The sequence below is a fragment of the Dendrobates tinctorius genome, unplaced genomic scaffold (assembly GCF_039654945.1).
Source record: "Dendrobates tinctorius isolate UK_male_01 unplaced genomic scaffold, ASM3965494v1 ptg000211l, whole genome shotgun sequence".
NCBI lineage: Eukaryota > Metazoa > Chordata > Amphibia > Anura > Dendrobatidae > Dendrobates > Dendrobates tinctorius.
In genome coordinates this window covers 12332766-12360620 of record NW_027361878.1, presented here as the reverse complement: position 1 = coordinate 12360620, position 27855 = coordinate 12332766, and the positions used below count along the sequence as shown (strand labels likewise).

At 43.8% G+C, this 27855-nt stretch overlaps 1 protein-coding gene across 2 annotated transcripts in view; it reads right to left on the bottom strand.

The window, feature by feature from the left end:
- The window catches only part of LOC141058267 (serine/threonine-protein kinase MRCK alpha-like), a 212206-nt gene that overhangs the window by 73768 nt on the left and 110583 nt on the right, over positions 1–27855 (bottom strand). For both annotated transcript variants that reach the window (XM_073554451.1, XM_073554452.1), the window contains exon 3: positions 8144–8227. In XM_073554451.1, the coding sequence (XP_073410552.1) occupies positions 8144–8227 (84 nt within the window). The remainder of the gene's footprint in view (positions 1–8143; positions 8228–27855) is intronic.

The window sequence follows — 27855 nt, the reverse complement described above, 5'->3', positions numbered from 1 at the left end:
CAGGGAAGTTAATGACTTCTTGAAGATGGCGGGCCGACTCCAAGTCCTTAACCATAGGGCCCTCCTAATTGCTACTGCATTTGCGTCCGTGAGCGCCGCACAATTGGCTACATCCAAGGAAGTATTGATTAAGTAGTCACCAGCCATAGCGATTTGACTCGTGATCTCTGACACCTCTGTAGGCAGGTCCCTATCCTGCAAGAACTTGTTCAATGTCTCTGACCATGACATCATGGCCTTGGCTACCCACGTTGCTGCAAACGAGGGAGAGAGTGCTGATCCTGAGGTTTCAAAGACTGAGCGAGCCAGACTTTCTATGAGCCAATCAATGGGGTCCTTGATAGAAGAACCACTAGGTACAGATAACACGGATTTAGAGGCCAGGCATGAGACTGGTGGATCCACCACTGGGGATTCCGCCCATTTTTTTACAGAGTTCCGGGGCAAACTGATATCTTGCATTCATAGTCTTCTGCCCCAAGAAACGCCTATCCGGCCGTTCCCTCAAACTCTGGGTGAGAACCAAACACTATGCGGTTGCTTAGCCCCCTTGAAGGATACCTTATGGCCTGATGCAAAGGTGACATCATCCTCAACCTCCAGAGTCTGATTAACAGCTTCGATGAGGCTGTCAATTGTCTCCCGAGACCCCTGGGTATCTAGGTCCAGTGGCTCATCTGAGTCATAATCTGAGCTCTGCCCGCTCCTGACAACTGGTGAAGGCGAGCGTGGGTTTGTTTCCTTTGCGTCTGCCCGGAATGAGAGCGGCCCCTGCAGGACGGAGGCTCTTGTGAGGTGGAGGACCCCTCCCAGATCAGCGAGGCACTATCCTACCCCTATCCAGGGCGTTAAGAGACTCAATTGCCTTTGTAAGGGATGCCATAGACTGCGATAGGGCCCATTCCGGATGACTTAAATCCCTGGGCTCGGATACAAGGGAGGGCTCCTGGGCGCATTCGGAGTCGCAGGCTTCACATAACTTATTGCTCTGTGCCCGCAGAAATGGGGCCCTACTGGTGATGCATGCAGCGTATAGGAATGTGTGCGTCTTCCCTTTCCCAGCCATATTGAATCCGCCCTGCCTGGGGTTTGGGGGGGGGGGGGGGGAGCACCTCTGCTGCGTGTCACCGTTGGGACCGCACTTACCCGGTCCTGTGTCCCCCACACGTCCCGTCCTCCTCTGCGTGATACTGCTGCAGGCAGGCTGACCGCCATTTCCTGGACGCGGCCTACCCTGCAGCAAAGCCGGGGCGCCTCAATTTATCCGGCACCCGCCCAGCTCTGGAGGGCGGGCAGCCGGAAGTGACATCGCACCGGGGGGGGGGGGGGCAGGACTTCCGCCCGCGGCCTAGCACCAACCAAAGCCGCGGGCTAGATTTCCGAGGTCCACCCGCGAGGGGGGCGGCGGCGGGTGGGCGCTGCATACCCACACCGCGTCTATCGGCGCCAGGCACGCCGCATCCCCTCCTGCTCCGCTGCCGCATCGTCACCATACCTTCCAGCCTGCGTGGGGGTGAGGGTGTGGGGGGGCCGGGAAAGGGGAGAGGCACGGGGCCTATGCTGGGACCTTTGTAGCCCCATTCTGCCCCTCTGCTGCTCGTCTGAAGAACGCCCCAGGGCCCTCCCGCCATCCCCTCCATACCGTCTGGACACGGACCTCTCTCCGATCAGGTAGAGGGAAAAAGGGGGGTAAATCCGGGACGGTGCAGGCACCCCAACTCCGTCCTCCTTCCAGGGCTGAGGAGAGGGACCGTCCACCGCCTTGCAGCACCGCCGTGGAGCAGTGGGGGCCGCACAGACTAGTCTTGTGCCTCTGTACAAGCCCATGGTTTCCATACCTAGGGGTGGACAGGGCTAAGTCCAGCATCGTGTCCCACGTCGCGGGAGAGGATACGTGGAGGGACACTCGCACGTGCTCGCCCGTTGATGGTTTGGGGAAATCGGACCCTTTCAATAGGATCCGTTGCCCCTGTCTAATCTTTATAGTAAAAAAATAGATGTCTGGGGAAAATGGCCCAGATATGTCAATCGGTGCGGGAAAGGATACGTGGAGACGATACTCAACACGTGCTCGCCCGTTGATGGTTTGGGGAGATCGGACCCTTTCAATAGGATCTGTCGCCCCTGTCTTATCTTCATGGAAAAAAGAAAAAAAAAAAAAAGGTCTGGAGAGACCCAGACACGTGTGCCTCCAAAGACACCAAGCATAAAACTGGTTTCCGCCTGCAATCAGGGCGAGGGTGTATGCGGCGGCGGAGGAGCTAACCTTGTGTTGTTTACTTAGTGTCAGCCTCCAGAGGGCGGTAGCATACACCCACAGTACCTGTGACCCCCAATGAGACGAAGGAGAAAAGTAGACAGATCTTTATCAGAAATGTGTTTTTTGCAAAGCAATTATCTTATAAAATATAGAGGCTTCTGTGTGCTAACAAAAAGTGCCTCTTTATGAACACATGGTTTCAATGTTAAAGTCCTAGAATATCTTTTTGTTGCAGTCCCAGTGGCTTCAACCCTGATATCTATACACTGCAGTTCTGTTTTTTTAGTTGTTGAGATATTGCTACTCTAATAAAGAGTTACAATTATGTGAAAAATCTTTAAAAAATAAAGGCCAATTTTTTAATATACCAAGTGCATATAATTGGGGCTTAAAAAAACAAACAAAAAAACCTTTTTGCAATTGGATTTCATAAAAAGCTTTACACTAATTACTTCTATATCCTCTGTCATGCTGACTGCAGAAAGAGTTATATGAAAATCAGTAAGTCCACTTTTCTGTCTTGTTGAGCTCCTCCAAGCAGATTAATGACCACAAAGTTGAATGGGCAGGGAAATAAAGAACCAGTCAATACTAAAATGGTGCAAATTTCTCAACGAAACCCAATTGTAAAAGTTTTTAACCCCAAACACATACATTTAAAGATGAACTTAATCTTTATATAATCTTTGCTTTATTATTGGAGTACCCTTTTCACAGATCATGCTTGAGCTTTGTTGCTTATGCTTTCTATTGCATGCGTCATCAGCTTTGAGGGAGTGCTTTGGGAGGAGACGTGCTCTCTCGCCTTGTGAGCTGCACACCTCCTGGGAAAGGTCATCGAGTATGGGCGATCTGTGAGGGGCCAAGCATCCGGACACCCATCGATCTGCTTTCAATTAAAAGGGCACTCAAATATTTATTAAACAAAAAAGAAAAAAAGTCCTCAAGAGCAGAAAACTCTTTAATGTTCCAATTAGAAACACACCTTTAGTCCGCCTTGCACTTTTTTTGGCGTCATATTTGTGAATCCTAATATTTTGAACACACCAACGCCCGCTGTAAGAATCATCATCAAGCACCGTCACAATACAGTTACAAAGGTAATATTACAAGATGCACCTATAATTGTATTATAAAACAGAAATCAGGAGAAACACAAAAATCATCAACTATATAGCACTCATACACCAGCTCCCCAAGTCACTCTGATCAGTGCAGGATGGGCTGACATGCCTGTCTATACTTGTCGGATCTCTGGAAGGTATCCCAGACATGTGAATAGAACAGACACACATCTTGGCATTCCAGTCTGACATAACCTGGGGGGAATGGAAGGTCAGTGCTCACAATGCAGGGCTCTTATTAATACTGCACTATGGACATGGTGAATCCAGCCTCAGGAAACACATTATTCAAGGATATTCTACTCATACAGTGAGCACAAACCAGACCCCAACTAAAGGGCTCAGAAATCTGTAAGCTCAGTATGGGATGATCATCTTCTATTAATTCCACTGAATACCTGACCCTTCAGGTGTGACAGCGGATTGCATGAAATCTTTGACTTCTGCCATGTCCGACTCATGTGGAACTAGGAGGCCGAGATACAGGGAGTTGTTCGGTGTAGACCTGGTGGTCAATGGCGCTTTGTTGTTGCTGCCCCTCTTGTTTCTTTGCAGGGGCAAAAATCGCATGAATCCTCTTCCAGTTTACCTTAGCTGGCCTTTAAACTGTTAATGTCTCATCTTTCTTCAGGAGTGCACCGTCCTCTGCTTCCCTGTTTTCCAGGGTGCAGTGCACTCCCAAAGATTGACAGCTTGGACCAGTGGCATGGGCGGAATGGAGATGGCATGGGCGGAACGGAGACTGCATGGGCCTCTGCATAGATTGAGATTCTAACGGTCCATTTAGCTTTAGACTGGTGCTTGCAGGCTAAAATCAAAAATTAGAGTCGCAAGCAGCGCACGCCCCTTGGCCAAGTAATCGGCTACTCTGAGGCTACGGTAACAAGCTGTATACAACAGAATTAGAAATCCCTTGCTCTTAAGAATGGAGAATATTTTTACGAAGAATTACAAAGTTACTTGCTTTTTGCTTACACTTTGCAAATATTACCCTTTAATGAAGGCAACCCTTTTAAAAGGGGCAAATATTAAATATGTATTTCAAGTTTCTTCAACATTTAACAGGATTTAAAGAGGCTGCCCACTACTTTTATACTGATGACCCATCTTTGGGATAGGTCACCAATATTAGATCAGTGGAGGTCCAAAACCATGCACCGATCAGTTATCACTTCTGGCAGCAGGATATAAACAGTGGCCGGTACTAGAAAAGCACAGATGCTGCCAGATATGGATCAGCTCTTCTTAAAATACAAAATCGGAGCAAATCTGTGGTACCCGGCAGCAGCTATTAAACAGTGTATGGAGCTGTGCGGTTCTGCTCTTTATACTTTTTACATCTTATTAACAAGGTGGGAACAGCCGCCGGTTATCAAGCCCCCATCGATCTGACTTTGCTGTCCCATATTAAGGCTAGGTCATCAATATAAAATTAACTGACCACTTATTTAACCCAATCTGGTAAATGTCAGTATAATTTTAAGGGCCGAGTTACTTAACTGGCGAATTACTAGGTTGTATCAAACCACTTCTTAAAAAAAAAAAAAATAAATAAATAAAGTTTCTTGTGCTAATTTGACCAAGGCTGAAAGTAATGTGAAGTCAGTGATTCATACACAAGTCTATCATCTACATAAAAATTGCTCTTCAAAAAATTGAATCCTCCCTTTCTCTGTTTCACTTCAAAGCATGTCATCATACAGCAGAACGCCTCTGGTTTCCCACCATCATCATTTACAAAAAAAAAAAAAAGTGAGGGGAACAAAAACAAAAGTGAATGAATGGGAAATTGCTGTATGCAGGAAAGCCGCTACCAAGTGTACCATGTTCTTTTTATCACTTTTTGAGCAAACATCAAATATTTGAGAAAAATATTAAGGAAGGCTCCACAACTATAAAAAAAAAAAAAAAAAAAAATGTGATAGAAAATGTTGCAAATCTATAATTTAACAACCTTCAGAACGACCTTGAGCCATGGTGACTGTGGATGAACGCTCTGCAGGAAGATTGATCTTGTGCACGCCTAGATAGGTCCACCAGGGTCTTCTCTGCCATTATCTTGATTGCATTCAAGCCATTGGGTTGCTGGTCTCCCTCTTCACCTTGTTCCTAGTAACATGCCTGTGATTATTGTGGCTTCTTTCTGATGAAGAGGTTTGGAAACCTTGAAACATGTTGACAAACCACATTTATGCTTCACCTCCATGTGTGATCGCATTTTTTGAAACTTTGAGCAGCGTGGACTTTGAACCATCCTATTCCTCATTCATTGCAACATACCTGTTATTGGCAGAAGATACAGTGGCTGGCATACACTAATGCTAAAAGGAAACTGAAAGGTACGGGTTTTATACCAGGTGATAACAATGAGGTTAGATTTACTTTGCACGGACATTTATTTGCTTAAAATGTCAAAGAGGTTAACAGGTCAAATTGCTTTGCGAATAAAAGCGGCAAAAGGTGCCGAAAGTTTTTTTTCTTAAATCGTATATCACTTGAATGACTAGTAAACAACTATATTCTTGCAGGGCTCAACTAGGAATTTCAGCATACGGTAGAGAGACTTTCACCTATCAGACATTTATGTATTGAAGCTGGGAATACCACTTTAAGGTTTTCAAATAATCTAATGTTTATTGCATAAAGGATGTTAAAATTTTGGATCACTTCAGGCAGGTTTCACAAATCTGACATTCACTGTTTTAGTACAGACTGACCGTGGGTCTCCTGACCCAAATTCCACAATTTCATAGGTATACAGTTGTGTGAAAAAGCGTTTGCCCCCTTCTTGATGTCCTAATTTTTTTGCATGTTAGTCACACTTAAGCGTTTCAGATCACCAAACAAAATTAAATATTAGACAAAACAGATGTAAACACAAAATGCAGTTTTTTTAAATGAAGGTCTTTATTAAGAGAAAAATAAATCCAAACCTACGGGCCCTTGGGTGAAAAAGTGATTGCCTCTTAAACCTAATAACTGGATGGGCCACCCTTAGCAGCAACAACTGCAATAAAGCACTTGCAATAACTGGCAAAGAGTCTTTCACAATGCCCTGGGAGGGAATTTTGGCCCACTCATTTTTGAATTATAACAATTCTGCAGATACATTGGATGGTTTCCAAGCATGAACCACTTTTTTATTAAGCCATTCAGAGGTGGACTTGCTGGTGTGGTTTGGATCATTTTCCTTCTGCATAACCCAAGTGCACTGGAGCTTGACGTCACAAACAGACCGCAGAATTCATGGTTCCATTTACTACAGCAGGTCTTCCAGGTCCTGAAGCAGCAAAACAACCCCGGACCATCACACCACCACCATATTTTACTGTTGGCTTGATGTTCCTTTTCTGAAATGCTGCGCTACTTCTACGCAAGATGTAATCCAACATTCACCTCCCAAAAAAGTTCAGCTTTTGTCTCATCAGTCTACAGAGTATACTCCCAAGTGTCTTGGGAATTATCAAGATGTTTTCTGGCAAAACAGAGATGAGAATTTATGGTCTTATTGTTTAGCAGTGGTTTTCATCTTGGAACTCTGCCATGCAGACCATTTTTGCCCAGTCTCTTTCTTATGGTGGAGTCATGAACGCTGACCTTAACTGAAGCAAGAGAGGCCTGCAGTTCTTTGGATGTTGTTGTGACATATTTTGTGACCTCTGATGAGTTTTCGCTGTGCTCTTGGGGTAATTTTGGTTGACCAACCACTCCCAGGAAGGTTCACCACTGTTCCATGTTTTCACCATTTGTGGATAATATCTCACAGTGGTTCACTGGAGTCCCAACGCTTAAGAAATTACTTGATAACCTTTTCCACCCTGATCTCAATTACGTCATTTCTCATTTGTTCCAAAAATTTCTTTGGATCGGGAATGAGGTCTAGTTTTTGAAGATGTTTTGGTCACTTTGTCAGGCAGGTCCTATTTAAGTGATTTCTTGATTGAGAACAGGTGTGGCAATAACCAGGGCTGGGTTTGGGTAGGGAAATTGAACTGCGCTTCCTAAAGATGTGATAAACCACAGTTAAATTAGGTTTTAAAGGAGGACATTCATTTTTTCACACAGGGTCCTGTAGGTTTGGATTTTTTTTCCCTAAATAAACTTCATTTAAAAATGCATTTTGTGTTTGTGTTATTTGTCTAATATTTAAATTTGTTTAGTGATATGAAACATTTGAGTGTCACAAACATGCAAAAGAATAGGAAATCAGGAAAGGGGCACTTTTTCACATAACTGTATATGAGGTGGTTGAGTACCAGTCAGAAGACATGTGGCTGATCCATAACTTAGGATGGTTTCACTCATCCAGGTTTTATGGTCTAGGATATATAGCCTCTTTATTCTGCATTTTCCTGTTCGAGCTGGCACACCAACAGCCGATCTTCACTGACTCCTTTGCTCCGAATAAGCAGAGATATCAATCAATAAGTTACTAATTAAGCTTCATTCTCAAGTCCAATTTGCAAAAATCATCCTAGTTGCATCCTAATATTGTCCGATTTACAGTACACTGCCTGGTTGCTTGGAAAATATGAGAAACACTAAAGACAAATAGAAAAAGATGGATACTGACCAAAAACAGGTGAAAAAAAAACAAAAAAAAAAACAGTCCTTCTTATTGACCCTTTATACAAAACACTATACATTATCTGCTCAGCTCCTTTCCTCTATAAAGGAGTACTAGAAGATCAAACTTCTTGCTCATAGTAGCAAATCCCTGTATTCACACAAGTATTTCTTCAATGAACTACAAACATACCTCTGCTCGTTTCAACATCTCCCATTTATGTAAAATTTTCATGGCAAAGATTTTTCCACTTCCTTTCATTTTCACAACTGCTACCTGGAAAGACAAAGAAAGTTTAGGAATAGATGGCGGAGAAAAGGACTGTGGAAGGAAGAGCAACTAATCTTAATCAAAACGGCACCAGGGACATTGTGATACTGTGGTTACCAAAAAAAAAAAAAAAAAGTTAAAAAAGGCTTTTCCAGTTTCAGAAAATCCCATCCCCAAGCATATTTTGTTAAAAATAAAATTACCTGTAAGCTGTGCTTTGCTCACCCATCCCAGATCCATAAAGTAGACAGCATGATACACTAAGCTCACTGGTTGGCTGCAGCGCTGTCAAAGTCATGTGACTGACAGCGCTGTGGCCAACAACAGACTTCGGGAGATGCAACACTGGACCCAGGGAGGGTGGGTAAAGCATAGTTTTGCTTAGTTTCTTTTGTAAACTTCAGCCTGGGGACAGGGTTTTTTTTATTTCTCAGATCTATGCTGAGATGTTCACATTCAGACGTAAAAGTCTGAGACTACATTACTTAAAGATACCAAATATCTTTATTGTTATGATTTTTGTCAGGTACCATGTTGGCTACTGCAGAGATTCATGCGATTCATTGCATCAATATCCAGAACCCAAATAGGCATGAATTGTGGTAAATGTGTACACGTAAGGCAGCGTTCACATTATGCCGAGGCTTCATTAGACATGCTGTGGAATATATTCAAAGGTAAAATTCTGGATCTCATGATGAAAACACATTCCAGTTCGGTCACTGCCATTGCCATTATTTTATTGCTCTACTTTTATATAACAACTGGGCAGAACAAAAAAGTAATGCAGATGTGGCTTTAACCTAAAAGTTACAGGTGATTCTCACAAAATTACAATATCCAAAAGTTAATTTATTTCAGTTCAAAACATTAAAGTGAAACTCATTATATAGAGTCATTTCAGAGTGATCTATTTCACGTGTTTATTTCTGTTAATGTTGATGATTATGGCTTACAGCCAATGAAAACCCAAAAGTCATTATCTCAGTAAATTAGAATACTTTATAACACCAGCTTGAAAAATGATTTTAAAATACAAAGTGTTGGCCTCCTGAAATGTATGATCAGTAAATGCACTCAATACTTGGTTGGGGCTCCTTTCGCATCAATTACTGCATCAATGCTGTGTGGCCTGGAGGCGATCAGCCTGTGGCACTGCTGAGGGGTTATGGAAGCCCAGGTTGCTTTGATAGCAGCCTTCAGCTCGTCTGCATTGTTGGGTCTGGTGTCTCTCATCTTCCTCTTGACAATACCCCATAGATTATCTGTGGGGTTAAGGTCAGGCGAGTTTGCTCACCAATCAAGCACAGTGATACTGTTATTTGTAAACCAGGTATTGGTACTTTTGGCAGTGTGGACAGGTGTCAAGTCCTGCTGGAGAATGACATTTCCATCTCCATAAAGCTTGTCAGCAGAGGGAAGCATTAAGTGCTCTAAAATTTCCTGGTAGACGGCTGCCCTGACTTTGGTCTTGATAAAACACAATGGACCTACACCAGCAGATGACACAGCTTCCCAAACCAATCACTGATGGTGGAAACTTCACACTAGACCTCCAGCAGCTTGGATTGTGGCCTCTCCACTCTTCCTCCAGACTCTGGGACCTTGATTTCCAAATGAAATGCAAAATTTCCTTTCATCTGAAAACACCACCTTGCAGTGTTGGACTGGGGTGCCAAGGGCCTACCAGTAACAGACTTTGGGGGCCCACTTTTCACCTGCATTCAAATATTACACTACCCTCGTTCACAAATTTACTTATCTCTAGCTATATAAAAAACTGTAGTTTGGTTAATGAATGATATGCTGCTTTTTTCTGTACAGAGTGAATCAAGTGAATTATGCAAAGTACTGCCCAGAAAATGGGGTTGGTGGCCCAGATCTGCACAGGGGCCCACCGGGGGATTCCAGCTACCCTATGGGCCAGTCCGAGCCTGCCACCTTGGACCACTGTTGTCTATTGGTCATGAGTGGCTTGACACAAGGAATGCGACACATGTCCTGGATATGTCTGTGTGTGGTGGCTCTTAAAGCAATTACTCCAGCAGCAGTCCACTTCTTGTGAATCTCCCCCAAATTTTTGAATGACCATTTCTTAACAATCCTTTCAGGGCTGCGGTTATCCCGGTTGCTTGTGCACCTATTTCTACCACACTTTTTCCGTCCACTCAACTTTCCATTAATATGCCTGGATACAACACTCTGAACAGACAGCTTCTTTAGCAATGACCTTTTGTGGATTACCTTCCTTGTGGAGTGTGTCAATGACTGCCTTCTGGACATTGTCAAGTCAGCAGTCTTCCCAGTCAACCCCATGATTGTGGAGCCTACTGAAACAGACTAAGAGACCTTTTTAAACACTTAGGAAGCCTTTGCAGGTGTTTTTTGCTAATTCTAATTTACTGAGATAATGACTTTTGGGATTTCAATTGCTGCAAGCCATAATTAACATTAACAGAAATAAATATGTGAAATGGATTACTCTGTGTTTAATAACTCCATATAACACGAGTTTCCCTTTTTGTATTGAAGAACTGAAATAAATGAACTTTTTGATATTCTAATTTTGTGAGACGCACCTGTACGTTCAAACACAGGGACACACCTGCTGAAAAATTTGCAAGGTGAATATTCCACATTAAGTTTGCACAAGCAAAACACACACTAAATTGTTTCGATTTTGCTGTGGAAATGCCGTGGGCGCATAAGACGCTACTCTTAGTATTGCAGATGAATATCTGCAGCCTGCAGATGTAGAATCCGCCTTGGACAGGGCTCAGTTTATGCTGCAGATTCTCCCTGGATGTGATTTCATAAGATGTCAAACACTGGCCCTGGAAAAAGCAGGACATTTTCCATGCAAAAAATCCACTGCGTATTTGACCAGTGTAAACCTATGCTAAGAATGTAATCTCACGGAAAGATATTGTGTATTTTAAGAACAGAAATAAAGCAGGAAATGTTATCAGATTCTGTTTGTAGCATAGACTCGGGCTTTGAACCGGTTCATTTATGATAATGACATCTAAGCATATTTATTTAAAAAAAAAAAAAAAAAAAAAATTATATATATTTATTAAAAGAGCTTCACCTGGGGCAGTGTAAAATAAACACAAATAATAAAAAATGTATTGATGTGCCTGAAGTTTGAATGAACAGTAACTAGGAAATTGGAGATTTTACGCTGAATCCAAACAGCTTGGTTGGAGGACACCCATGCTCCCTAGAGTTGAGATGAGCAAATGTGCTTGGATAAAGAGTTATCCGGGTATGCTTAGGTGCTAACTGAGCGACTTCGGCGTGCTCGAATAATGTGTTCAAGTCCCCGTGGCTGTATGTCTCATGGCTGTTCAACAGCCGCAACACGCAGGGATTACCTAACAAACAGGCAATCCCTGCATGTGTTGTGGCTGTCGAACAGCCACAAGACAGTGAGTCATGGTGACTCAGACACCTTATCCAAGCCCCTTCGCTCATCACTATTGTTGAGACTTCACATACTCCCATGGGTTGATCCCTTTATGCGCCCACACGCCACTTCTCTCTTTAGGCTGATTCATCATTTCTCAGCTTGGCTCACACACCTGACGTCTCCTTTATTTGATAATCTCTGCTTTCCACCATGATTTTCCAATCTGAATTATCAGCGCGTTTGGTTCAGTTGCAACAAAAGGCAGTGATTTTTTTTTTCAATCAGATAAATTTTTATTAAACAAAGACCGTAGAAACAGATATTACATGTCCTATATCCATACTCATTTTACATTTTCCCAATAAATAACCTCTCCCAAATCTTTCTTCCCACCCACCCTCATGGAGACCACACCAAGATCAGACATCAATTCGTCCATGGCCATCAATATTAGTTCGGTTTGCCATAAATTAAACTCAGCACTCCAGTATACTGGTGCAAAATTAGTGAGTCCTGTCCAGCCACGGTTGCCATAGTTTACGGAATGATTCCAGCTTATTTCTCTTGGTATAAATTCTTTTTTCCAGTTCAATTATATGCTCCGATTGGACAATAAATTCACGTCTGGACGGAGGCTCCTCTCTAATCCAATATTTAGCAATCTGTTTCTTTGCAATAAATAACAGTCTTGCAATTGCGATTTTGGTCGTACTGTCAGTTATTATTCCCTCCACGTATCCCAATACACATACCAGTGGGTCCCTAGGGATCACACACCATTCCAATACAGTTCAGCACTACAATCCAAAAGGCTGAGAGCCTGACAGAACACCATATATGTACTATACCTGCCTGAGATTGAGAAAAACCTAGGGCCATTGGCGGACATACCACATGTTCGACCAATGCGGATGCACCGGAGCCCAGAGGTGGAGGGGGGCCCCTGCAGGGCAGCTAATGAGGGCAATCTGGCCTGTTTATTATTGCCCATAGGCTCCAGGGGCAATCTGGCCAGATTGCCCTCATGTGCGGCGGGCAGGGAGCGATCCCTGCAGCTCCCCTTGCCTGCAAGAGAAAATGTCCTGTTTCCTGCCACGCTTTCTGTCTCACACAGCAGCGGCTGGATGATGACACTCAGCGGCGCTGCTGCTGCAGGAGAGCGTGCGGAGAGGTGAGAGGTGGTTTGTGTGTATGTGGACAATGATGTTGGTGGTCGAATAATGGAGTGGTGGAGAGGAGGAAACGATGGAGGCGGTGTAATGGGCAATAATGGGGGTGCTGGGTGAAAAGACAATGATGGTGATGGAATAGGCAATGATGGGGTGGTGGGGGAGAAGGCAATGACTGGCAGTGGAAAGGACATTGATGGGGGTGGTGGCGAGGAGGAAATTATGGAGGTGCTGGAATGGGCAATGATGGGGGAGGTAGGGGATAAAGCAATGATGGAGGTGGTGGAATGGGCAATAATGGGGTGGTGGGGAGAAAGCAATGATGGAGATGGTGAAAAGGGCAATGATGGGGTGGTGGAGGACTTATAATGGATTTAGGAACAGGGGGAGGTGGAGGAAGACGTTATCGCTTGTTATATACACTGCTCAAAAAAATAAAGGGAACACTCAAATAACACATCCTAGATCTGAATGAATGAAACACTCTCATTGAATACTTTGTTCCGTACAAAGTTGAATGTGCTGACAACAAAATCACACAAAAATCAATGGAAAACAAATTTATTAACCAATGGAGGCCTGGATGTGGAGTCTCACACAAAATTAAAGCGAAATGTAATGTCCTTAAAACAAGTCAAAATGAGGCTCAGTATTGTGTGTGGCCTCCACGTGCCTGTATGACCTTCCTACTGTACAACGCCTGGGCATGCTCCTAATGAGGCAGTGGATGGTCTTCTGAGGGATCTCCTCCCAGACCTGGACTAAAGCATCCGCCAACTCCTGGACAGTCTGTGGTGCAACGTGATGTTGGTGGATGGAGCGAGACACGATGTCCCAGATGTGCTCAATCGGATTCAGGTCTGGGGAACAGGCGGGCCAGTCCATAGCTTCAATGTCTTCATCTTGCAGGAACTGCTGACACTCCAGCCACATGAGGTCTGGCATTTTCCTGCATTAGGAGGAACCCAGGGCCAACCGCACCAGCATATGGTCTCACAAGGGGTCTGAGGATCTCATCTCTGTACCTAATGGCAGTCAGGCTACCTCTGGTGAGCACAGAAATGCCACCCCACACTATTACTGACCCACTGCCAAACCGGTCATGCTGAAGGATGTTGCAGGCAGCAGATCACTCTCCACGGCATCTCCAGACTGTCACGTCTGTCACATGTGCTCAGTGTGAACCTGCTTTCATCTGTGAAGAACACAGGGCGCCAGTGGCAAATTTAACAATACTGGTGTTCTGTGGCAAATGCCAAGTGTTCGGCACGGTGTTGGGCTGTGAGCACAACCCATATATGTGGACGTCGGGCACTCAGACCATCCTCATGGAGTCGGTTTCTAACAGTTTGTGCAGACATGTGTGGCGCCCCTGAGGGTTCAGTCGCAACAGAGGCAAGGCACCTCCTCCTGAGGTGTGGTATCCCACCATCCAGGTAAGATGGAGACACCTGACCACACTCCAACACCTGCATCCCACACAACATAGTAGTGTAGCAAAACACCCTTTGGTAGCTCCCTGCTTGGAACACGAAGAGTGCTGGGAGGTGGGTGGAGCTTAGTCTGCACCAAAAGAGTGGGAAGATATTAGGATTAGGTCAGTCTGACTAGGTCAGTCTGTCACAGGAGTCTGTGAGAGGAGATCCCCAGAGAAGGATGGATGAAGGGAGTGCTGCAGCAGACCTCAGTGACCTGGGGCTGCTGGCACAGGAAGGAGAGATTCAGAAAGCCTAATTCTCCATAAGAAAGAAGGATTAGTACAGAACGTAAGGAAGACTAAGGATTAGGGTTAGAGCAGAACCCTTCCCAAGTTCACAGCGCAAGGCCAGGGGCCGGTCCCCGAGGTTGTATGGATACTAATGGTCCTGCAGCAGACACCGGAGCAATAGAAGTTGTCACCACTTTATTCCCACAAAAGACTTGGGGGCACAACAGCAACGATAGTGAGCCGGGACTTAGTAGCAAGGAGTCCCTGAAGCAGGCTACAGCTGTCTGCCGTACAAGTAGAGTCCATAGAAACATCAGAAAGGAGGCACTCCAGTGTAACTCAGTACTGTGAGAACTTCACCATAGGCGCAAAAAGGGAGACGTTCAGAAAAGGCACTTGTTGGCGGAGTGTTGGAACGGAGTGCTTCATCTAGCTTGGAGGTTGACTGAGCCCCTGACCCGGAGGACACGGCACGGATGCGGGCACCTGTATGCACAACAGACTGAGTAAAGCTTTGGAACTACATGCCCCGGTGTCCTCCGCTTATTCCTGCGCCAACACCCTCAGCACTGCTACATCTGTGCCTGACACTGCACCATCTACGTCTCTCCCCTATCTCTTCATCTACACTGCCCTGGGACTACTGCCCTACCTGTGGAGGGCCACAACATCATTGCTGCACCACACAATCTGTCCCAGAGGAACTGTCTGCAGCGTCGGCTTAACATCTTCATTGCCGAACACCACAGGTGGCGTCACAAATCATTCACTAATAAACTTTAATCATCCACACGTTCAAACATCTTCCCCTTTTACAATGGACACCCAGGGCCACGGACCGTGTCCCAGCTGCCGTGACATCTCCCATTGAAACCCACCGGCCCGACTCCAAGTACCCCGCCGCCCTGGGTGAGGGCGATCCACATGCACAATTGTGGCCTGCTGGAGGTCAATTTGCAGTGCTCCTCCTGTTCCTCCTTGCACAAAGGCGGAGGTAGCGGTCCTGCTGCTGGGTCATTGCCCTCCTATGGCCCCCTCCACGTCTCCTGGTGTACTGGCCTGTCTCCTGGTAGCGCCTCCAGCCTCTGGACACTACGGTGACAGACACAACAAACCTTCTTGCCACAGCTCACATTGATGTGCTGCACTACCTGAGCCACTTGTGTGGGTTGTAGAGTCTGTCTCATGCTACCACGAGTGTGAAAGCACAGCATTCAAAAGTGACCAAAACATCAGTCAGAAAGCATTGGTACTGAGATGTGGTCTGTGGTCCCCACCTGCAGAACCACTTCTTTGAGTGTGTCTTGATAATTGCCAATAATTTACATCTGTTGTCTATTCCATTTGCACAACAGCATGTGAAATTGATTGTCAATCAGTGTTGCTTCCTAAGTGGACAGTTTGATTTCACAGAAGTTTGGTTTACTTGGAGCTATATTCTGTTGTTTAAGTGTTCCCTTTATTTTTTTGAGCAGTGTATATTAAAGCAGCGATAGTCCACAGCACCTTATGGAAAAAATAGGGTCAACTTTACCCAAAATTGTAGCGCACATCCTATCCAAGGAGTTCCTCTTGGAAGAAAAGTTAAATGTCCATAAACAAAGGAGACAGCGCCTCACAAGTTGGCAGAATAAAATGTGATTCTCTTTTCACCAACTTGTGAGGCGTTATCACTTGTTATGTCTAACACAGTCCCTTTGTATATAGTGTACTCACTTATGTATAGCACCATCCCTCAGTATATAGTGTACTCACTAATGTATAAAACCATCCTTAGTTACATAGTTTTCTCTTTTGTTATGTATGACACCATCCCTTATTACATGCCATTCTCTAGTTATATAGGACACCATCCCTTATTTTATAGCTTCCTCTGCTGTTATGTATAGTGCTTCTCTTACATAGTGTAATCTTGAGGTCTAAGGGGCAAGGTTTCTCCTTGTGGAGAGTGACATGCCAGCTCTGGCTTGTCAAGGTAAGGAGGCTTATTCGCCGTGCAATGCGGACCGCCCCTGGCACATTAACCCCTGGCACACTGCGATCAAACATGATCGCAATGTACCGGAGGATCAGGGAAGCATCGGCAGGGAGGGGGCTCCATGGTACCTCTGAAAATGTCATCTTGTCCCGCAAAAAACGAGCCACCACACAGCGTCATCAGCGAAAAATTAAAAAAAAGTTATAGCTCGCAGAATAAAGCGATGCAAAAATAAATTTTTTATATAAAACTGTTTTCATTGCATAAAAGCGCCAAAACATAAAGACAAAATGAAGTATGGCTGTAATTGTACTGACCCGAAGAATAAAACCGCTTTATCAATTTTACCACACGTGGAACGGTGTAAACGCACCCACCAAAAGAAATTCATGAAACGCTGGTTTTTGTTCATTCTGCGTCCCAAAAATCGGAGTGAAAAGCGATCAAAAAATGTCACGTGCCCGAAAATGGTACCAATAGAAACGTCAACTCGTCCCGCAAAATATAAGACCTCACATGACTCGGTGGGACAAAATATGGAAAAAATTATAGCTCTCGATATGTGGTGATGCAAAAACTATTTTTACAATAAAAAGCATCTTTTAGCGTGTGACAGCTGCCAAACATAAAAACCCGCCATAAATAGTAAATCAAGCCCCCCTTTATCACCCCCCTAGGTAAGGGAAAAAAAAAAAAAAAAAAAGTATTTATTTCCATTTTCCGGGCTAGGGTTAGGGCTAGGGCTGAGATTAGGGGTGTGTTGGGGTTAGTGTTGGAGTTAGAATTAGGGTGTTTCCACTGTTTAGGCACATTAGGGGCTTCCCAAACGCGACATGGCATCCAATCTCAATTCCAGCCAAAAAAGTAAAATGGCTCTGCTTCCCTTCCGAGCTCTGCCATGCGCCCAAATAGTGGTTTACCCCCACATGTGGGGTATCAGCGTACTCAGGACAAATTGCACAACAACTTTTGGGGTCCCGTTACCCTTGGGAAAATAAAGATCATTTTTGTGGAAAAAATATGATTTTTTAATTGTACGGCTGTACGTTATAAACTTCTGTGAAGCCCTTGGGGGTTCAAAGTGCTCACCACACATCTAGATAAGGTCCTTGGGGGGGGGGTCTAGTTTCCAAAATGGGGTCACTTATTGGGGGTTTCCACTGTTTTGGCACATCAGGAGCTCTCCAAACGTGGCATGGCATCCAATCTGAATTCCAGCCAATTTTGCAGTGAAAGTCAAACGTCGCTCCTTCCCTTCTAAGCTCTCAGTGGTTCCCCTCCACATATCAGCGTACTCAGGACAAATTGCACAATAACTTTTGCAGTCCAATTTCTCCTGTTACCCTTGGTAAAATAAAATTGAACCTGAAGTAATTTTTTTTGTGAAAAAAGTTCAATGTTAATTTTTTTTTTTAAACATTCAAAAAATTCCTGTGAAGAACCTGAAGGGTTAATAAACTTCTTGAATCTGGTTTTGTGCACCTTGAGGGTGCAGTTTTTAGAATGGGTATTTTCTATCATATAGACCCCTCAAAGTGACTTCAAATGTGATGTGGTCCGTAAAAATAAAATGGTATTGTAAAAATGAGAAATCGCTGGTCAACTTTTAACCCTTATAACTTCCTTCCAAAAAAAAAATTTTTGGTTCCCAAATTGTGCTGATGTAAAGTAAACATGTGGTAAATGTTACTTAAGTTTTTTGAATGCCATATCTCTGATTTAAGAGCATAAAAATTCAAAGTTGGAAAACTGCGAAATTTTCAAAATTTTCGCCAAATTTCCATTTTTTTCACAAATAAACGCAAGCTATATGAATGAAATTTTACCACTAAAAAAAAAGGGGGTTTGATTTTGGGATTATAAATAAACGGGAATTTGAATTAATTGATGTCCAACAACCACGTATACCTTTCTTTTACTACTTACCAAAAATACACTAGAGTCTGGATAACCCCCCGGGAAGACCAATTATTTCTGGCATCCAATGCCTAGCGGCAAATATGTCTAAATATGTGGATTGCCACTTACAAAGAGTAGTTCCTAAGTTACCCTCGTATTTAAAAGATGGCCAACAAATTTTAAATATGCAATGGCAAAAGCACTTTATTTTGGGCACATTAGATATAACTTCACTTTATACAGTGATTCAACATGAAAAGGGTCTAAAAACAGCTACGCACTTTTTAAATAGTTTTACCACATTACCTCAGGACCAAATATCTTTTATATCGGAATGTATGCAATTTATATTAATGCACAATTATTTTCAGTACGGAGCGGACTACTACTCCCAGCAATGGGGGACTGCCATGGGTACCAGGTTCGCACCCAGTTACGCTAACCTCTATGTGGGGGGATGGGAAGAACAAACCATCTACACCAATGGGGTACTGCGTGCGAACCTGGTCCTATGGCGCCGCTTCATAGACAATGTTTTTTATATGGTCTGGTGGCCCAGAGACACTTGCAGAATTTTTAATTGATATTAATAAAAATGATAATTTTTTAAATTTTACTGGGACCACCAGTACAGAGTTAATTTTTTGGATTTAAATATTTTTATTAGTAACGGACGGGTTCATACACGCACATATCACAAACCAACTGATTGTAATAACTATTTCTATGGATAGTTGTCATTTACCACATTGGCTGATTAATGTTCCTAAAAGTCAATTTGTTTGTGCTCACAGGAATTGTTCTAGATATCAAGATTACTGTATAGAAAGGGATTTTCTGATCACAAAATTCAGAAGTAGGGGCTATGATGAACAATTCCTTATTAAGGAAAGTGATAGAATACAGGAAAGATCAAGGGAATCCATAATTCAGGATGAAGATACAAAAAAATGCTGATCAGGTGATTAAAGATGATCAAAATTTTGATTTTTCTATCATAACTCAATATAACGCAAATACCCATATTCTCAGTAATATTGTTGAGAAACATTGGGGAATATTGAAAGGACAAAATAATAGGGCAATTACTACCTGTACATCCAAAGTTTATATACAGAAAGGCAAAGAATTTGGGGTATTTTATAGCGCCATCTAACCAACATAATACTAGAAAAGGATGTACAAAAAATAAAAACAATTTTTTTAATGAACCTGGTTTCTATCCTTGCCGTAAGTGAAAAGCTTGCAAAACCCTGAAAACTACAAAACATACTGTGTTCAACACAGATTCTGAGTTTGTTATTCGAGATCACATTTCATGTAATACAACAGGGGTAATCTATGTATTAAAATGCCCATGCAGGAAACTATATGTGGGGAGGACTAATCGCCAATTGAGTGTACGGATAAATGAACATCTAAGAAATATAAGATGTAAATTTAATGGACACCCACTATCAAAGCATTTTGCTGACTACCACATGGGATCTACTGCAGGGATTACTATTACCGGGGTACAAATTGTCCGGAAAGATAGTAGGAGAGGGGACTTTTTTTTAAAAAATGTCCCGCGCTGAAAGTCAATGGATCTTCAATCTGGACTCCCTAATGCCAAGGGGGACTTAATTTCGAAGTTGAACTCTTTGCGTTCAATTAGTAGTAAGAGCAACGTTTAATAGGTTAATACACTGAAATCAGAACCGCAGGTTTAAAAGAGGACTATTCCTACATTGGACCATCCATGATGAAGGAAGCCGTGTACTTCCGAAACCGGTAGGAAGGAATTGGTCTGTACTAACTCGCTGGATTCAATCATGGGACTTACGACGTCACGAAGGTCCTGTTACTTCCTTGCAGCTGGCGGCACCGTGCTGTGATAAACGCCGGCGCATCGAGGGAGCAGTGAGTAATTAAGAGACTGTCACCGGCCGGGACAGTTCTCCTAGCAGCAGCTTTTAATAACGTGCTGTGACTCTCTTTTCAAATACTGTATGTGTATAATACAGCACCTTAGAACCATTGCAGCGATGGAGCTTTAATCACATCAGCTCATATGTAATCGTTCTACTCCGGGCCCCACCGCGTGGCTTCGAGTGCTCTACTGAATGCATCTAAGGTATATATATATATATATATATACACACATATACACACACACATTCCTCTTATAGTGTCCTTAGAGCACATGTTTATTGCATATTTTTGATTGTTATCTTATTTTATCTATTTTGCAATTCATGCAACCTATTTTTATATGGTGTTGTCTCAATTGGGGTGAAGTCCAGGATTGCGGTATTTTTAGAATATAAATACTTATGGAATGTTCTTGATTTTCATTTTATGTATTTATCTGATAATCTAAGTCGCTTTTTTCTGTAATTCATTGTCGCATGGTATTATTTGATAGCCCTACAATTAGGGTGGTGTTTAAATTTATGTGGATTATTTTGCGCAGACATTTTAATATTATTTAAATTTTACCACTAACATGAAGTACAATATGTCACGAGAAAACTGTCAGAATCACTGGGATACATGGAAGTGTTCCAGAGTCAGTGGTCAGAATTGTAAAAATTGGTCCGGGCATTAACATGCAAACCATCCTTGGGAGCAAAGGGGTTAAAGATCCATCCAAGATATCATGTTTGGCACTTTGGATAAGAAAAAACGTAAGGTGTTTCCTATGAATGACAAGCTGCAGGGTCTCATCACTAGAGATGGCGAAGCAAGATAGGAAAGGCCCCCTACCATCCTCCTTTAAAACAAAATATCCCTTTGAAGATGAGGCCTCTTCATCCTCGAGTAATGGTACCGTCACATTTAGCAATGCACCAGCGATCCCGACAACGATACGACCCAGTCAGGATCGCTGGTGCATCGCTAAATGGTCGCTAGTGAGCTGCCAAATAGGCAGATCTCACCAGCGACATAGCAGAGGTCGTTACTTACCTGTCAGACGCGGCGATGAAGACGTCCTCCCGCCCGCGTCGCTCGTCGGCGCCAGCAGGAAGCAGCCGACGAGAAACGGCCCAGGACGTTCTCACGCAATCATCAATAACCAGCGGGGGGAGCCGGACGGAGGAAAGTATCACACAGTGATATCGCTAGCAATATCGCTGCTGCGTCACAAAAAGCGGTGACGCTTTAGCGATATCGCTAGCGATCTCGCTTAGTGTGACGGGCCCTTAAAGGTCCCAAATTACATGTTGCCATATATAAGGCCTCAAAAAGACTCCCATCCCTCCCCTTTGAGGACTCAGGATTGTTAAAAAGACCCTCTTGATAGGAAGGTGGATACCTTTAAGGCAACATGGGAGTCGTCAGCATGGGCATTTAGATCGGTCATCGCAGCAACCTGCACGGCAAGGTCTCTTATGGTTTTGCGGAGCACTTTGGAAGATCAGCTAGGTGAGGATTCATATAGAAATGCCATTAAAACCACACTCCCAATGATCAAGGGTGCAGCAGCCCTCTTGGCGGATGTGTCGGCCAACTCAGTGCAGTTGATCTTGCGGCCAGTCTAGCTATCTAATGCAGGCTGGAGAGTGGTCTGGTTTAAAAGCTGCCCAGGAGATGTTCAGGCAAAAGGGAAGCCATGTTCCATTCCCTGCGAAGGACAATATTTATTTGGGCCAGCTATAGACGACCTCTTGGAGAAAGTGGCTGACAAAAAGGGGGTTCCAAAAGCCTCCCTTCTCTTCCTTCGAGCAGTCCTATTGGGGGAAGAGGTACAATAGAAGGAGGGCATTCACAGAGCAAAGGACATGGAACGACGGACCAAAAAAGTCCAAGGGGTTCCTGTGCTGTACCTCTTTCCGGGGTGATCGGAAGTCCAACAACTGACTCACTTCCCCAGGTAGGAGGTAGGCTCTCCCTCTTCCTTCCAGCCTGGGAGAAAATATCATCCAGCCCTTGGATTCTCAACCTGGTGGGGGCAGGGTTGAGACTGGAGTTCAGGAGATATCCCCCAGCTAGGTTCATCGTTACAGCCCCACGAGCGTCCGTGTCAGAACAGATAGCGCTGGTGTCAGAAGTACTGTGCCTCTTGAGGAAAAATGTTCTGCAGTATGTACCAGCGGAGCAAGAAACGAGGGGGTTCTACTCTCCCATTTCTAATAAAGAAGCCGGATGGTTCATACAGGACAATCTTCAATTTAAGAAGGCCTGAACAAATTTTTGAAGATTCCGAAATTCAAAATGGAGTCGATAAAGTCGGCAATTCAGCTACTCTTTCCGGATTGCTATATGGCCGTCCTAGACTTAAAAGGACACGTATCATCATGTGCCAATACACGCAGCATTAAGGAAGTTTCTCAGGGTGGCGGTATCAGTGGAAGGTACTGTAAGACACCTTCAGTACAAGGCTCTCCCCCTTTGGCCTGTCAGTGGCCCCTTGGGTTTTTACACAGGCGATATCGGAGGTTACGGCCCACCTCGGGGAGAGGAACAGGCTAGTCATCCCATACCTGGACGATTTCCTAATAGTAGGCCGTTCCTTCACTTGTTGCCACAACCAGGTGGAGGACAGACACCATCTTAAGCTTAGAATGGTGTTTAAACCTGGAAAAATCAAGGTTGCGGCCACAAAAGATGTAGATCTTTTTAGGACTCTTGCGCGACTCCCACCGGCAAGAATGTCGTCTGCCAGAGAATAAGAAAAATTGTTCATTCTCCTCTTCTGGGCAATACAAAACCCAGTGATGACCCTCAGAAGTGCTATGTCCCTCCTGGGTTCCCTGACCTCATGTATCCTGGCAGTAAAGTGGGCTCAGATCCACTCAAGAGAGTTGCAGAGGTTCGTCCTGGAAAGCCAGCATTCATTGCAGGGACATCTGAAGGTTACACTGACGCTACCAAGGGAGGTCATACATTCCACTGGTGGTTGGGCATAAAATCCCTTCGGGATGGGGTCCCATGGTTTCCTCACATCTCCAGGGTAGATACCATAGACCCCAGTCTCAGGGGGTGGGGAACACATCTGGACAATCATCCGGTTCAGGGGACATAAGATAAAATAATCCTTTAATCGTCCCACCATGGGGAAATTCAGAGCATTACATCAGCAAGACAGGAACAAGTACAGATACAGATGCATAAAGGCATTACATTAACAGTAGGTAGGTACTTAGGTAGATAGTAGGTAGGGACATGGTCACTGGGGAAGCTTCCTCAAGTATGTTAGAGCTTTGTTCAGTGGAAAATGCATTACAGACTCTTCTACCGTTCCTGCAAGGCCATCATGTGAGTTTACTTCCGGACAACCAGGTCACGGTGGCATATCCAAATCATCAGGGGGGGTACACGGTCCCAGACCCTAATGTATGTAATCAAATTTTCAGTCTTACAGAGAAGAATATCTCGTCACTGTCGGCCCTCCATATTAAAGGAAAGGACAATGTAAAAGCAGACTTTTTGAGCAGCAGGCCACTTCTGCAGGGCGAATGGTCCCTCAAGACGACAGTATTCAGACGTTTGGTACAAATGTGGGGGGAGCCGGAGATCAATCTTTTTGCCACCCGATGGAAAACCAAAGTGAAAAAGTTCTGTTCCCTGAATCCGAGAGAGAATCCCCAAACAGTGGACGCATTCCAAATCAAATGGGGGTTTTCCCTGGCATACGCCTTTCCCCCCGATCTGTCTGATACCAGCAGTCCTCAGAAAGAGCAGGCAATAAAGGGCGAAGGTAAAACTCATGGCCCCTTTTGGCCCAAGAGGCCCTGGTTCTTTTGGCGGAGGAGTAGGTCAGTCACGGCGCCGTGGGTCCTTCCAAAGATCCCAGACCTTCTAGCACAAGGGCCTGTGTTTCAGCCTCAGGTGATTGGGCTGAACTTGACAGCCTGGAACTTGAGAGATCAGTGCTAGAGGGTAGGGTTTCTCTGTCAATCTGGTTTCTACTTTACTTGCTAGTTGGAAGCCAGTCACCACAAAAATTTATGGCAGGGCATGGAATCCAAGAAGAATAGTTTCTCCTTGCGGAGAGCGACATGTTAATTAAGTATGCAGAGATGAGGAGACTTAAAGCCGCAATGCTCCTTTGGGAAATTATGCAAATTGTCTCTTCAGAGAGGAAGAGGACTAGAACTCTAGTGCCACCTATTGGGAGTAGCAATCCTAAAAGTCATTGTCGACCCTTTAACGAGCTTTGTCACATGACTTAGGATAAGGAAATGGCAGGACATGGAAAAGGTTTTTTTTTTTTCCATCCAGTGTGTTTTCCAGGAGGAAAGGTACTCTGAAGGAGATCCTGGAGTTCCTTCAGAAAGGGCGAGAACAAGGCCTGGCACTGAGTACCTTGAAAGTCCAGGTGTCAGCTTTAGGGACGCTTTACAACTACAATCTAGCGGGTAATCGATGGGTGATTAGATTCATTAAGGCCTGCGCTAGATCCTGACCAGCCCCGATGGCCGGGGTCCCTCCCTGGGACTTGAATGCTCTAACTGAACCCCCATTTGGGCTTTTAGTGGAAGGACCCATGAAGCTGGTTACATTAAAAATCATACTTCTAGTAGCCCTTACATCAGCATTGAGAATCAGTGACATATAGGCTCTTTCAGCAGATCCTCCCTTTACAGTGGTAATGGATCTCACGTTTCGGAAAAGGGTTCTACAAGCTGTGGTTCCATCCCTAAAAGATTAATTCTCTGTAATTCTCTCGTTGGTGCTGTCATGGGGATAGGAAAACACGTAAATTACTTACCTGTAATGGGTTTCTACGAAACCCATGAAAGCAACCTTATATTCCCTCCCATTGCTGAGCTTTCACCCTTTTGGTTGGTGGGTCATTGTATATAGTTTTCCACTTAAAGTGGGGTAGAGTATAATTGATGTAGTCGATACAGTTGTAAAAATGTACCTATGTGTGAGAAAAATATTTAGAATTGAGAGTCCTCAGTGGTTGATACTTTTTAATGGCTAACTGAAAAGATGTTAACAAATTGCAAGCTTTCAAGACTACTCAGGTCTCTTCATCAGACACTGACTAATACAAAATCTGAAGAGTCACATTTATGCACAACACAGCACAGAAAAAATGCAATAGATAAGACAAGTGACGTGAAGCAGAACTATGATTATAGACAGTTATGGCTATAAATATTGGACCAGTTCATAGATAAGGAGTGAAAGTTTTATTGTCCTCTGATTGGGGTCTGGTAATGTGTTGTGATGCCCCCACAAGGTCTTAGGAGCAAATTCTTTAATTGATGTAAAGACATAAATCCATGCGACACATTCATACCTGCAGTGAGTGTCTATGTGTGGGTACACTAACCCGGAGGTCCTCTCATGCTCTAAACCACTGATGCGGCGAGAGGAGCCGCTTTTTTATCTTAAAGGTTTCCTGTCCTTGAAGGGCGGATCCCCTCTTTCGTTGGTGCTGTCATGGGTTTCGTAAAAACACATTACCGGTAAGTAATATACGTGTTTTCTCATTTGGAAACTGAGGTTGTATAGAGACAAAAGAAGGCAACTCCCTGTCTTCTAGCACCTGAAACAATTGGGTTTCCTCCACTGCCTTCCGACCAAGAAAAGATCCACGCAAGTATCCAGGGAGAAAGGATGGATTGAAAAACATTGATGTAAGTGGGCTAATATTCCTATCTGGGAACCACTTCTTAGAGAGTGTGCCATGAGTGTGTCTAGTTAAATTACAATTGACTATAGTCAATGATTCCCCGGAACACCACAGCAGATGTCTTAAAGAGACATCTAAACCCTTATTTTCCACACACACCCATTGTTTAGCATCAGCTTGAAAGTGCCAGTCTAGAATCCTAACTAATGCAGTAGCCTGGAAGAACCTCCTAAAATTGGGAAGACCAGCACCACCTATAGAGTTAGGTTGAGAAAGTCTGTGTGCTTATGCGAGGTTTGAGTATACCCCATATGAATCTGGTTGCAGTTGATCGTAAGAAACTATGGGGGGGGGGGAATCGGTACTGTTTGGAAAATGTATAAGAAACAAGGTAATCTGTCCATTTTGATAGTGTTTATCCTTCCAAGTCAGGATAGTTTAAATTTATTATAATTCGCTAGGTCTCTGTATGTTCTGCTTAATAAGGTTTGATAGTTAAGCTCGAAAAATTTATTAGGATCAGAAGGGACCACAACCCCTAGATATTTCTATGACTCTTCTTGCCATTTAAATGGAAATTTATTCATGATTTGAAGGACCTCAGTCTGAGGACGGGATATATTTAAGGCTTCTGATTTGGAATAATTGACTTTAAAATTAATGAGTGATCCGAACCTATCAAATTCCTTTAAAAATCATTGGAAACAATTTGTGGTTGTGATATATAAAAGGTATAAATCATTTGCATGCAGAGCTGTTTTATAAGAGTTAGGTCCTATCGTGTATCCATGAATATTGCCATTTCTGATTGCGTTGGCTAGGTATTCCATTACCATTACGTAAAGTAATGGAGAAAGCGGGCAGCCCTGTCTGGTTCCATCGTTGATCTTAAATGGGATGGATAATGAACCATTTACTCCAACTAGCACTGTTGGACCATTATATAGGGCTAAGATTTTCTGTAGAAAGCCAGGACCTAGACATATCTGTCACAAGGTTTCCTCCATAAACCCCCAATGGACTCTACAGTCATGGCCAAAAGTTTTGAGAATGACACAAATATTATATTTTCACATGATCTGCTGGCCTCTGGTTTTTATGTGTGTCAGATGTTTTTATCACATACAGAAATATAATTGCAATCATATTATGAGTAGCAAAAGGTTATATTGACAGTTATAATGAGTTAATGCAGCAAGTCAATATTTGCAGTGTTGACCCTTCTTCAGGACCTCCGCAATTCTCCCTGGCATGCTCTCAATCAACTTCTGGATCAAATCCTGACTGATAGCAGTCCATTCTTGCAAAATCAATGCTTTTATTTTGTCTGAATTTGAAGGTTTTTGTTTGTCCACCTGTCTCTTGATGATTGACCACAAGTTCTCAATGGGATTAAGATCTGGGGAGTTTCCAGGCCATGGTCCCAAAATCTCTATGTTTTGTTCCCTGAGCCATTTAGTTGTCACCTTTGCTTTATGGCAAGGTGCTTCATCATGTTGAAAAAGGCATTGTTGATCGCCAAACTGCTCTTGGACGGTTGGGAGAAGTTGCTCTTGGAGGACATTCTGGTACCATTCTTTATTCATGGCTGTGTTTTTAGGCAAGACAGAGAGAGCCCATTCCCTTGGCCGAGAAGCAACCCCACACATGAATGGTTTCAGGATGCTTGACAGTTGGCATGAGACAAGTCTGGTGGTAGCGCTCACCTGGTCTTCTCCGAATAAGCCGTTTTCCAGATGTCCCAAACAATCGAAAAGGGGATTCATCAGAGAAAATAACTTTACCCCAGTCCTCAGCAGTCCACTCCCTGTACCTCTTGCAGAATATCAGTCTGTCCATGATGTTTTTCCTGGAGAGAAGTGGCTTCTTTGCTGCCCTCCTTGAGACCAGGCCAT